Source organism: Laccaria bicolor, genomic scaffold (assembly GCF_000143565.1).
Source record: "Laccaria bicolor S238N-H82 LACBIscaffold_38 genomic scaffold, whole genome shotgun sequence".
NCBI lineage: Eukaryota > Fungi > Basidiomycota > Agaricomycetes > Agaricales > Hydnangiaceae > Laccaria > Laccaria bicolor.
Window position 1 is genome coordinate 301183 of NW_001889909.1, and position 13835 is coordinate 315017.

The window sequence follows — 13835 nt, forward strand, 5'->3', positions numbered from 1 at the left end:
AGTACAGGCCATTTGAGCTTCGCCTGATCAATGATAGTGACATCAACAAGCGAACCCCATTCTCAAAGCATAAGGAATCCCATTTGCCTTCATCATTCACAGAGAGTAGTGTAGAATCTACTAAAGAAATTGCCATTGGAAGCATGGAATCAGAAGTACTTTCTTTAGATTCCTGATCAAAATTCTCAGCAGCATATTGAAAGATCTCCTTAGTGATGCTATCATAATGATAAAAGGCCAATATAGACAGGATGAGGGTTGCACTCTGTGCTGCTTGAGCAAATAAACCTCCAGATTCAGCCATAGATTTTACCTGACTGAATGATAACTCCCAAGTTCCATAGACATTCTTCTCAGATGCTGATGCACCATGGAACAACAAATTAGATAGCAACTCCTTCCTATGCTGGGAATAAGTCTCCAGAAAATCACAAATATTGCTGCCTAAGATGTAAGCACCAGCCTGATCAATAGCAAAAGGCAGAAATCCAAGCTCAGACACAATCTGTCTAGCAACATCCTTTATATTCTGGTCAGGTTCATCCAAATGACTTGCTTTCAAAAGCGATGAGACTGCCTCCTCTGGCTCCATCTCTACGACTTCTGTAGAGTTCTTTGGTAAAGTAAGATGCTACATGTGAGCATTCTGACTAGTTATCAAGATATTCCCTGTCAAGCCAGGCAGAAAGTACTTTTGCAGTTCATCAGGAGCCAGAGAATCAGCATTATCAAAGGTCAAAAGATAGTTTTCCTTCAAAGAGCCCAACCACTGGAGAGCAAGCTCAGGTGATGAATTCGCCAGAGAATCATTGCATATGCCCTTAAGACCCTGGATAATAGTAGTATGGGAGGATGCATCAATCCAGAAGACTTGGGAAAAGCTATAGAAATGGATCTCAAAAAAGGGCACGTGACGTCAAAAGTTTGTTCACTCACTGACTGGACATCTCCTCAATAAACCTCAGACAAATCTGTGTTTTACCAATGCCCCCCATCCCATAGATGAGGTACTGACGCCTATGCCGCGATTGTGGATCAATTTGAGAACCAAAGTAAACCTTGAGCTTTTCAAGAATCTCCCGTCTGCCAGTGAAGCAAACATCGGAATTAGGTCTAAGTGGAACTGGAACTCTTTCCAACTCCTCAAGTGCCAGTGGTTGAGGCAGTAGAATGAAGTTGTGGTTGTTGATGATCTGTGATGCGTGGATTAGCGTCCCAGCCTGAGATCTAGACAGGTCATATCCCTTACTGTTTGAGCTGCTGTGATTGTACCCCCACCAATGTGAACATTCTGACTTCCAGAAAGGATTCCAGCCATGGTGTAGCAAAAATGCGTAAGAAGAGGGGGAATCAGGGGAGGAAGTGACACAATATATATGTAGATTCCAGGTCGATCACTGCCCCACGCCGTCAATCCCTTGACAGTTTGCCGCTTGAACGAATTCTATTATTGGATACCAGCGCCGAAGCCCGTAACATGGAGTGCTCTACACGCGGAAATAAGAAATTTTCACGTTCGAGGATTGACCAGTCCATGGGCGAAAATGACTGCCAGAAACCGTATGCAGTAGTTGAGCGACGTACGAGTTGTAACTCACGTTTTTTACCTCCCTTCCCATGGTCTGTCATCAAAGGAACGATTTTGGCGCTTGCCGAGAGGCGCCAGCGCTCGAAGGAATGCCGTTTTAACGCCGTTCCCCACCGCACTTTTCATGCGATACGACCGTATCAAGCTCCCATCCGTTCACACAAATGACTCGCCCCGAAAACCCGCCAGATTGCCACGCGGTGTTCACTAATGCCCCCCACCCTCCCTGACTTCAGCTTCAAAGGGCCACCACCATTTACATGAACAGCTACCCCCCAGCGCGGAGCAGGAGTACCACGTTTTACGGAGGAAGGATAGGTAGTGTTAGACGGGAGTGCCCCGGGGGCATGGCATTTGAGGATAGCTGGGGATGGGGACAAGGGGACAAGGCCGAAGGCGTTCAAGTTCACTCGCATGGACCTGGTTATCTTCCTCACAATCATCTTCGCCCCAACCATTCCACTCATACAGTTTAGTGCAGGGCGCCTGGCACCATCCACGTCATCCAGTTGAACTAGTAGCTTTTGCTTCTGATGAGTAAACTTGATGAACTTTCGAATAGTAAGATCGCATCTGGAGTTCCTACTGTTGGTCGAGTGATTCTTCAACAAAAGCCAAAGTTTGACTCTCAAAAACCCAAGACGATCTTGTCAAAGATCCCGCATTGGTTGGCTGTAGAGCACGTTACGTTCGGAAGAGCCCACACCATTGTTGACACGGTGGACATGCGCGGATCATAGGGTAGCGTGGACAGCCGAAGGACTAGAATGTCTTTGCGCTAGTGGTCCATGGCTGAAACCAGCAGAGAGGGCGGTCTGGCGGTCGTGATGAAGAAAAATATTTCGAAAGGTAAGGAGGAGGAGTCCTGGAGGACGTGAGCATTCCTGCGACACATAAAGACTTTGCGGGTTTCAAGACCCTTCGATATCCTCATCGAAGTTGACGCGCGTTCCCTGCGACAGGACCTAAACGTGGACGAGATCAATAACGCTCGTAGAATGCTAGAGGGCAACAGCATGCATTCACCGCGTACAGCCTGATGCGGATGGATTATGGCTGAGATGCTAATGGGTATGAAGGGCACAAAAGTTACGGCGGCAAACTCTTTCCCTGCCCATCGTCGAAGCAGGAGGGGAAGAAGGGGGCAGGGTTTGAAGACGATTTGCTGCCCCAATCCGAGAGCAACCTCCTTCAAAATCGGATGGACAAGACGGGAGATGCCAACGTGGCAAACCGACCTCTGCCATTCCCTTCTCCAACCCAGTCCGATCACCCAAACATGCCCCCACTGGCCAATTTCACCAAGTCTACGCCCAAAAAACAGGCGGCACGGAGGCTGCAAGCTTAGTCCTCTCTGGAACATGGGAGGCCTATTCGACCGCCATCGCGCCCTTGCTTGCGAGACGCCATTGGGTGTGGTCGAAGTTGGGGCGGAGGGGAGACTTCCGGGGCCTCAAAGCTTCTTAGGCGACATCAGCTAACGGACCTTCTATGCTGAAATAAGATGTCGAGCACAGAGGTTGAGACGCATATATGCATGATTCAGAAGCATTGGCGGAGTTGGGGGTGATTTCATCGGTTGTTGTGGTTCTGTTTCAATCGTCTGTTAGTTTCAAATGGGCTACGAAGGAGATAGAGTTTCACCACTCTAGTGTCAACGTATCAGTTCCTTCTAGCTCAGAGTGGTGCATTTGTCATTCTCGAGTGATTGATCTTGAGACTAGAGCAGCTTAGAGCACGTTGATTTTCAGAATTTCAATGTCGTAGGAGACTTTACCAGGCGCCAAGCTCCAAGTCGCTTCACATTCCATGAGCTATGTGCCTTCCTTCGCAACACCCCTCATACCCTCCGTTCATGTCCAGCCATAGATGGTGTGGCCCTAGTTCCGTGAACGGTATGTGTATGATTTCGGGGCCTACCTCCTTTTCGGCCGTCGTCCATTGGCTGTTTGTGTTCGACGTGTTGATAAATTGTTCTACCTGTGAGATTTATGGACTGAGAATTGGATGTAGGCTGGGCGTCAAAGAATCCCGACGTCGAGCTCTCCGATTGCGCGCTGTAGACTGGTTTACCGTTCCTGACCGTGGTAGGTCTCTTCCAATGACGTTGTTTTCATTTGTTGACATCTGTAATTTTGCCATTTCTCCGCTGCATCGTTTTGATCTTGCACGCACTGGCAAGCACGACAATGCTTCATTGACGGATATTCACAGGCGAGCAGCCTAGCGACTGGCAACACGTTATGTACTACAGTTTTCCTTCGTCTGGAAATCCGACTTTCACCCTCATCCTTCTCGTGATCAGCCCGATCACGCCAAGAGATTTGGTTGACTCTTGACGGACCCCTGAATTTTGCTTTTCTCTTTCGTGCAACAACGTTGACGACCTGGTCCTTCGGGCTCGAAATGCCATTCCCTCAAGACGGGGCTGATGGCCCTTCCAGATTCGAGACGTCAATCTACCAAGATGGGAACGGGTGCACCCCTTCAAGTTCACAATTCGATGGCGTTAACAAGTCAACATCGACGACCCCCAAATTCGAGATGCCATTCGATCAAGACGCATATGGGGACGGGTTCTTTCCCCCCCAACAATTCGGTGGCGTTAATCAGCCCACGTCGAATCACGTCGAACCTCCGAGGCCAACTTTCGACAAGAGGAGTACTGCTAAGCTCCTCCGCAAACTGGACTGGAACCTCATTCCCTTCATTGCTCTCTTGTATTTGTGAGTTTTCACTTTGTCAACGTCAAGCTGTCATTTTATAGTGGTGCTTTAGCCTCGCTCTTTTGGACAGTACCAATATCGTTAACTTCCGCGCGGTCACCGTTTTACAGAGAGACCTCAAGATGAAGGGTTTGGACTACTCCGTACGACTATTATTGTCAAGTTTGTTTCTCCTCTCGCTTATCGTCACGTCCAATGTTAGGTCGCTCTCGCGCTGTTCTTTCCATTCTACGCCGTAGCTGCAATTCCAAGCAATCTCTTTCTTAGGAAGATCGGCCCATCCCGCTGGCTCTGCATTATCACCATGGCCACAGGTCTTTGTATGTTTGTCCTTTCCTCGGCTTTCCCTTAGTCAATTGACAGTCGTTCTAGGTATGACCTTGATGGGTACAGTGAAAACCTTTGGTACCCTCCTCGTCGCTCGCTCCGTTCTTGGCTTTGCCGAAGGCGGTATTTTCCCTGGTATCATCTTCTACGTCACCTTTTGGTATCGCAGATATGAAAGCGGTCTCCGTATGGCCATTATCTTCTCCGCAGCTACGCTTGGTGTTTCGTTCAACGGCCTCCTTGGTCATCTCATTTCATACATGGGGGGCATCGGCGGTAGACCTAGCTGGGCATGGACTTTTATCTTGGAGGGGCTTGCAACAATTTTAGTAGCCTTCTTGGCTAAATTCCTGATCCACGACGGTCCTGAGACGTCAGTCGGCCATACGTCTCCTATCCATCCCCTGTTGATACTATTCTTCCATACAGCGCAAGGTTTTTGAAGGCTGTCGAGCACACGCAGATGAAAGAGCGCCTTGTACAAGACCATCCCTCTCTGTCTAATGAGCATCACAGCAGGTATATCACGTCCGCTTTCAAAGACTGGAAGATCTACGTTCACATATTGATCGCCATCTGTGAGTGATATCCCCATTCGCCGTCAAGTCAAGCTTTAACTTTGAAAACAACCATTAGGCATTTATACTCCTTTGTATTCGATCTTTCGGTTCCTCCCCACCATCGTCAAGAACATGGACTATTTCAATGATTATACCCAGCTCATGACAGTTGCCCCAGCTGTTTTGGGTTGCATCATCACAATCGTTGCTGGTTTCATTTCGGATAAAACGAAGAGACGTGGAGCTTACATGATGCTCTTCTGCGTCCCCGCTATCCTTGGATATGTCCTAATGATCTCCACCCGCGATTCCCATGTGCAATATGCGGGTGCCTTCTTGGTAATCTCCGGGTCAGTGTATTCCATCACTATTCCTTTTCTCCCGCTAACTGACTTGTTCCCAGGGTTTATCCCAATGTTCCTATCGGCGTCGCTTGGAACGCCAACAACATCGGTGGATCTACCAAGCGCGCAGTCGGTATTGCCATGCAAATCGGTAAGTCCTCTGTTATAATCACTCACAACTGACGGACCTGATTATTTTCTGCGCAGGCTTCGGTCACCTCGGTGGCGTTATCTCTGCGTTTTTACCGATTCTTGCACAAGGCCACATTGTTTCGATTGGCATGCTAACTTTGAGCTTCTTCCTTTGCCTCTTCATGCACCGCTACCTCCTGCGTGAAAATTCCCGTAGGGACGCAGAGATGATGGCGCAGGGCCTCACTCTTGAGTCTTATTCCGAAGAACAGAAATTCCAAGAACACGAAAAGGGTGATGATGCTTCGGTTAGTATTGTTGTCTCTACCTATGATGCTTCACTAAATCGTGCTTATAATTAGTTCTTCCGTTACTCTGTTTGAGAGCATCGTGCTGCTATATCGCGTTGTTTGGTCTACACTGTCTGTCCACGTATGCACCTCTTCTCATTATTATTTCCTGTCTTGCAAAGACTTGTAAGATGGCCAGAACATTTTTTGATTACTCCCCAGATTGCCCGAATAGGAGTCTCCATAGCTTTACATCAGCTAGGCGGTTTTACAGAGATTGGGGCGTACGTCCCTATATTTTCACCCGAGACCAATACTCTATAGCAACCAAAGAAGCTCTTTGGAGATCCATGCGGATGGTCCCCTCTATGAGCGACTTGCTCTAGTTATCCCTGGGAGAGGCTTCATCTCGTCTAGAATATGGCCTACCCCACTTTCTGGGTCCGTTCGCCCACAATAGCCCAAAAGGCTGTTGACGTGCCTGAACTTCGGGAACGGGATGATGGCGACAGTGCAAGGGTGACATCTCGGCGCCTGGCGAAGCCTGACTGGGACACTGAACTTCTCGCTAGAATCAGCGTTTCCGGATTAGCTAGCGGGGAAACACACTGGTGGTGATGCGATGGGGGCGGACGCTCCCGTGGACAAAAACCATCCCCCTCTGCTGTGAACACAAAAAGCGAGAGACGCTTGTTGACTGACCTGTGTGGACGTGTGATCCTTCTGGTGGCGTTCAGTATGTCTATTTGGCAGTCCGTACTTAAAACATATCAACATAAATTTCCAGAAAGTCAGCGTCCACAGCACAGCCATCATACATCAACCTTGGTCAATCCCAAATCAACCGCTGCGGAATAAGTAGTGGGACGTCAAGTCTTCCACTCGTCCCAATGCGTGCTTGTGCTGTGCATGTGGTTGAACCACTAACTGCATGCTCGAACATCAAAGTCGTTTTGAATCCGCTAACTTTCTTTCTGACGCAATGTCAGTCTCCGGAACCAGTCATAGGCCGCGGCATTCTGAAAAGGTACGCGTTTTACATTAACGAAAGTTATGCGGGTGCGTTTTACGTTGGATAGTAGATATAAAGAATGTGCAGGTATATAGGGTTCTAAGGAAGCGTTCTATCAGGCTATGCCATCCACTTGCGAAACTCATCTACAGATTTCCGTGACAGTTCAGCCGGCTACACCTTTGCCTTTACAGCTTTTACCATGGCGTTTCAGAGAAGATTTCGTCGTGAAGCTACCCCCACAGCCATCTGGCTCGCAGTGGTGGTTTTTTCTTCGATAATGAGAATTGAAATGGTCTACTGAATATATCAGTAGCTGCGAGATTTCGAGGGGGCGATATCAGACTGACTTTGGAGGTTGTGCTTTGCAGTAAAAGTCTGCGAGCACAGATCACAAGGAAATCGGCCTGTATTTGTTTTCCTGCGACTATTGGAAGCCGCAACCTGCGCCGCCGACGCTACGATCAATCGAGGGTTTTGCGCCGTCGATGTCTCTCCCCCCATTGAATCAGAGGGGTTGATCCCGTCGATCACTTCGTTGTGAAGTGAGGAGGAATTGGGCTCCTCGTGTAGCGCAGAATCGGTTTCCAAAAAAGTGGTCGAGTCCGGGAGTCGCGTCGGTGATTCTCCCCCATCTGCCTCAAAAGGGTTAGCTCTGTAGTGGAGCGAAGAGGGACCAGGCTCTCTGTATAGCGCGGGTTCGGTTTCCGCGAAACTAATTGAGTGCGGAAGTCGCAGAGTCGATGATTCTCCCCCTGCCTCTGAAGGGTTGATCCCATGCCTCAATTCGTTGTAGATCGAGGAGGGATCAGATTCTCTGTATGGCAAGATTTTGGGGGTGTTATGAAGCGGACAGTCTATCGAGGGGAAGGTACACCACTCACAAAGAGTGGGGGGAAAGCCACTAGCTTCTGGTTCCATGAAAATTTGTGCTAGGTCAAAAGGAGAGAGATTCGCTTTCCCTCTTCTACTTTTATGGGAGAGATGGCGAAACAACAGGACCCCACAGCATGTAAGTACCTAGCCCCATAAGCAAATCAACATTCGAAATAAGCTTCCATTAGGGTTCGAGGTGTCCACGTCATACAGTACAGCACTCAGCAGATCATTGGTGGCAGTCCAGCGGGATCGTTTTAGGTAAAATCTGGGGTCCGACTCAGTCGGCGGAGTTGCCTTCGATAGCGACGGGTTGGCCGTCAACAAATCTTCTAAAAAGAAGCCTGGAGCAGAATAAAAAGCTCTGACATTATTGATTGCGCAGTTAAGCTGTTCTCCTAGCGCTTTGAGAGCGATTCTGAGGTTACGTGGGTTCAAATGTCCTGGAAAGTGCGTTGAGATAAAACTCAATGTGGGAGTCGAGGGGCTCAAATTTCACCCGTGGAAATCGAATATCCAATGGGTAGGTTTTACCTGGCTTGTTGGTGGACGTGCGGACACAGAAGAAAGTTTTTGAAGAGGTTTCTCGACGTGGAAAAAAATTCTGCAACTTGTTAACTTTGGACTTTGGTGCAACTGGACCGCATGGGGCTATTGATTCAGAGTCTCCCTGTATTAGCTCAACAAGTGCCAGAGGGGGAATGAGCAACGCGACGAACTTATGACCAATCGGAAACAGTTTTCCCAATTTGCGGTGACCGAATAATGAACACTTGGAGATACGTGCAAAGCTACAATGGGGATAAATCCTTCCAAAGATCAGCCGCGTTGTCGACTAAAAGTTGACGCCGAGACGGGGGTGCGCCCTCAAATACCTTTGCCAGTTGATGAGTACCGTGGCAAAATTTGGACATTAAGTCATTTTTAATGTATTACCTGACTGGTGTTGAGTCGGTGTGCCTCCAATGTTTATCCTTTCGTTATCCAGAAGATCCAGCTCCAGGAGCCCCCGCGTTGACGCAAAATTTTAAGTCATTGGTAACAAATATGCTTCCCTGTTGCAAGACGTCGCGACCAGAGTGCTCGTTCAGGATTTGTATGATGGACCGTTGGTCCATCAAAATGAAAAGGATTATATCTCATCCTGCAACCGAAACAGGTCTCCTAGTCCTCCCGTTGTCGCGCTTAAGGTACCACTGATGTTTTAGTACTTCAAGTTAGGATGACCACACATGAGTATAATCAGATTCTGTGCTCTCCGCAGTGCGGCCTTTACACCGTTCAAGATGTTAGTATACAGCTTCGAGAAGGAGGTCATGACTCACTTGGCTGTGCTCCACGGTGCGATGAGTACACTATGGTCATAAGTAGTACTATGAATTTCGATTGAGTTTCGAACATAAGTAACATGGTCACCAAGTAGTCATCAGGTTCCATTCTTTCAGCCTCGGTGTGCTCAAGTTCGGAACTGGAGGGGCGTATGTATTGCAGGGTAAGTTTCGAGACTCGATGATGCGCAGGTTGGCACTCAAGGGATGTAAAGCTGTTGAGTGACATTTGTGACCAGCCTGGACCTGAGTGTCACAGTGAGGCATATTAGCTCGTCCCACGGTCCATCTTGAACTCTACGGTCGTTGTTCATCTTGGTTCCATCAGATAACGTTTCACGGTATGTTCAAGACTTTGGCGACATAAGATAAATGACAGCCACCTCCGACGACGCATCATCAACCTTTTCGTATGACGGTGAAGGAGTTCCTGACACATTCAGCCTCTCTGGGCTGAGAGGCGTTGTCAACTCCCACTTCAACGCAAATTGCACCATCGAGAAATTGGCACAAGGGGGCTATCACAAGGTATATATCCTTTCTTACTCTTTTGTTGTCTCAAGCATTCAAAGCTCTTAGGTCTACGATATTTCCAAGGACGATGGAACCTCTGTTGGGGCATAGGAAAATCTGCGTGCCATCTGCGGGCACCTGCGAACACTGGTTGTGTGCCAGTTGCGAACCGAAAAAAGAAATCTGCGGTCACCTGCGTGCAGAATAATCCGGTTGCGTGCAGATTGAAGTTATTGAGCTGAGCATCTGCGGGCATCTGCGAGCATCAGCGTACCTCGCTGAGATGCCATATTTCTTTGGTATTTCTTCGTATTTTCTTGAGCACCATGATTATCCTTCTAGTTTAACGTGTATAAATTTCTCTGGTTCTTTTGGAACACGTTAGTTCGTGCCTATAGGTCTGTACTAAAACTATTTTTAGGCAGAAAGGTACAATTTTTGTCTGAGGCCATGACTATTAGTCAGCCTTTTTCTGCTTTAATGGACGCGGTTGTGGTTGAGTTTTTTTCTTGAGACTTGTGACTAGGGCTGGTTCCGTAAAGTCAATGTACTTAGGTCTGAACTAGATCGAAATTAGTCAATGTCAGTCTCACCTCTTGTCCAGACTCACTCCCCGCTCTCTTCTTCCCATCCCAATTTGATTCCACACCAAACGAGGGATCCAAACGTCCCATGCCCTGTGAAGGATCTCCGCCTCGCTATACATCTTGAAGGTGGGGTTTTTTGACATTCGGCAAATATGTGTGGACTCAATGGCATGCCTGCGTTCCTCCTGCGATACAGTTGCGTTCAGCTTGCGGTACACTTGAGATGCATCTGCGACACACCTGCGACACATTTAAGATACAGTTGCGAGAATTAGTGCCCATTGCGAGACTTGCGTACACCTGCGTGCAACTTGCGCATCACTTGCGATACACCTGCGAGACACATTTGCGAGCATCTGCACACAAAATAGATATTTGCGAACCACCTGCGGTCAAATTGCGAGTTGGCATAAGTAAATATCAGAGAAAGTAAAAGGAAAAAGAACCAAAACTCTAGTGTAGAACAACGTATTCCGGACTTGTATGGCATATGTACTCGCAGTAGCGCACACTTCGAGTTCTCAATTTAAGATTACATTTCTTTTGATTTGAATTGATGAAGTGCTGTTAGACATCTGCGTGACACCTGCAACACCTGCGATCCTTTCTGATTATCTGCGAGACGCTTGCGGTCACCTGCGAACGGGTGACCGCAAGTGGCACGCAGATTTCTATATGCCCCCTCTGTTGGAGTCGTTCGCGTTGCGGCTCCTGCATTCCCGAGAGATAAGTTGGAGTCAGAGGTTTGCAGTGTCTATATAGTTTGCATGTGTGTGTTGCTAATATTATGAAGTTCAGGTCGCAACCCTCAAATACTTGGCTGCGCACACAAACATCCCAGTACCAAAGGTTTTCACATGGGATTCGGATGCGGCTAATCCAGTCGGTGCGGAATACATGATCATGGAGAAAGTCGGTATCAGACATGTGCTAACATCGTATACTTTGAAGCTTCCAGGAATTTCTGCTAGCAACGTATGGGACAATCTTCCGATGAATGTGAAGGAATGGGTAGTTCTCGACGTCGCTGAACATCTCATGGTCATGTTTGCCCTTCGTTTTGAAACTGCGGGCTCCCTCTATATTTCCTCGGAGGAAATTGTCGTTGGTCCTATCGTTAGTGGGCCATTTTACCATGCCCTTGACGGTGTCGTTCGCTTGCACCAGGGCTTTTCATCTGACGCTGCATACTGTGGCCCCTTCTCGACTACCCCCGAATATCTCCAGAGCTCCGTCCATGCGGAGCCGCAATTTAGCTCTCAACACCGCTCTATTGCACTACAAGAATTTAATGAGGAGAACGAAGCAGTTATGTTAGTCATCATGGCCCAATAGTGATGGGCCACCCGGCCCTGACAAACAACCATGTGGTAAGGGCCCAGCTGGCCCGGCCGGTTTGATGGTGGGGCCCCAATATGGAAGGGGCGGCCAGACCCTGTACAATCACCCAGTAACCATGGGCTGGCCATCAGCAACAATGCCCCATATGATTGGAGTAGCCGGGTGTACCTTGACTGCCATATCCTCCTACGGAGCTGCCCTCCGCCGGGGCTGAATATTGCACCGGCGGTCATGATCATAATGAACACTTAGAATTACAAGCCTGGCTCATACAAATCATGCATAATATTGTCAATCTATGTATGTTGTTTGCTATGATTTGATTGGAGCTACTAAGCACTGCACATTGCCTCCAAAAGAAATGATAACATTTTTATAATGTTCTGTCAGGAGAGGCTTCATGCATTTCCTTTGCCAAAAGTGTTTAGTTCAACCAGTGAGGCAAATGTTTCACCACTGGTGATGTAATTTTTTTATGATACTCCGCCGGACCACTCCACCAGTGACATGAAATTTCTGTAAGACACTCCACTGGACTAAACCACACATTGCCTCTGCATAAATGACAAATACTGGATTGATCTGTCAGAAGAGGCTCCACACATTCAATCTGCAAAGGTATTTAAGACCTGGGTGGAGTAATGCAATATTTCTTAAAGACAACCCCAGCAGAGCAATGCAATATCTTATAATGACTCTGGTGGAGCAATGCAATATTTTTTTTAACAACTCCGGCGGAGCAATGCAATATTTTTTGACAATGCCGGCGGAGCAATGCAATATTTTTTGACAACACCGGCGGAGCAATGCAATATTTTTTTTAACAACTCCGGCGGAGCAATGCAATATTTTTTTTTAACAACTCCGGCGGAGCAATGCAATATTTTTTTGACAACGCCGGCGGAGCAATGCAATATTTTTAATGACAATGCTGGCGGAGCAATGCAATATTTTAATGACAACTCCAGCAGAGCAATGTATATTAAAGGGAACTAATGAAAATGATAACCAAGTGTTTCAATCAATGAGGAGAGTATCTGCTGGTAGCATAAAAGAAAAATGAAATGCCTTCTTTTTAATAGCTCTGCTGGAGGTCTAGAGCAATATATATATATATCATGAAGCTCCATCGAAGAAGTGCTGTTTTTTAAAAAAGACTCTGGCAGAGAAGTGCAAAATGATTCAATGTATTTTTTTTAATGACTCTGTCGGAGTAGTGCTTTTCTTTTTGAGGCATTAAAAGTGGAGTACCACAAAAACACAAAGCTATTTAAGTACATCAGCAGGGCAATCCTTTGGCAAATATTACTCCGTTGGTGATGTAATTTTTTTTGTGATGCTCCGCCGGACCACCATGCGGGACCAGCCTACTGCACATTGCCTCCGAAAACATAACAAAAATTTTATAATAGAATAAATTAAGTTCATCGGCAGGGCAATCCTTCTGCAAATATTGCTCTGTCAATGATGTAATTCTTTTTACAATACTCCGATGGACCACCATGTGGGAGCAGTCACCACACATTGCCTCCACAAACATAGCAAAATTTGTATAATGGCCTGTTACAATGAGTTTCACACATTGACTTCAAAAAGATATTTAACTACACCAGCAGGGCAATCCTTCCGCAAATATTACCCCACCGGTGATGTAATTTCTTTTTATAATATCCAATAGGACCAGCCACCACACATTGCCTTCACAAACATAATGGCCTATCTGAATGAGCTTCAGACATGTAGGTAATTAAGTACACTGCAAGGGCAACCCACCAACAAACATTTCTCTGCCAGTGATGTAATTCTTTTATCACACTCTGCAGAACCAACCTGCCATCAACCTCTGCCAAATTTTTATCCTCTGCCAAGCTAAGCACTGCACATTACCTCCTAAAACACCACAAATCTAATGGTCCTTCAGACAATATGAGCTCTGTTGCTGATAACCAGAGGTAACCAAGTATTCATCATGCAGGGCCACATATTGTGAAAAGGCATTGCCGCAACAGGGATGGTCCAGTTATCCTGCTTGTTCCTGGGCAGGGACCCATCAAAGTTGAAATCTGTGCCTGGGTCATTTCCAAATTGAGGTGATGCGCCTGGTGCACAGACCCTCCGCCGGATGCAAACAGACCCTGCATCCCGATGAATAGCAATGCACTCACCCATTTTCAAGCCATATAACCTCCAAACCAGCCAGTTGATAGACAT

The 13835-nt window shown here is 47.2% G+C and overlaps 1 protein-coding gene across 1 annotated transcript; it reads left to right on the forward strand.

Annotated features, from left to right (window-relative positions):
- Positions 1 to 4132: 4132 nt before the first annotated feature.
- LACBIDRAFT_239030 (uncharacterized protein) lies at positions 4133 to 6060 on the forward strand (the record flags this gene model as incomplete). The annotated part of the gene is made up of 9 exons (XM_001886462.1): positions 4133 to 4314; positions 4367 to 4457; positions 4517 to 4634; positions 4687 to 5014; positions 5071 to 5219; positions 5278 to 5551; positions 5605 to 5696; positions 5753 to 5985; positions 6040 to 6060. The coding sequence occupies 9 exons, from the start codon at positions 4133 to 4135 to the stop codon at positions 6058 to 6060; spliced, it is 1488 nt and encodes a 495-aa protein (XP_001886497.1).
- Positions 6061 to 13835: the final 7775 nt, after the last annotated feature.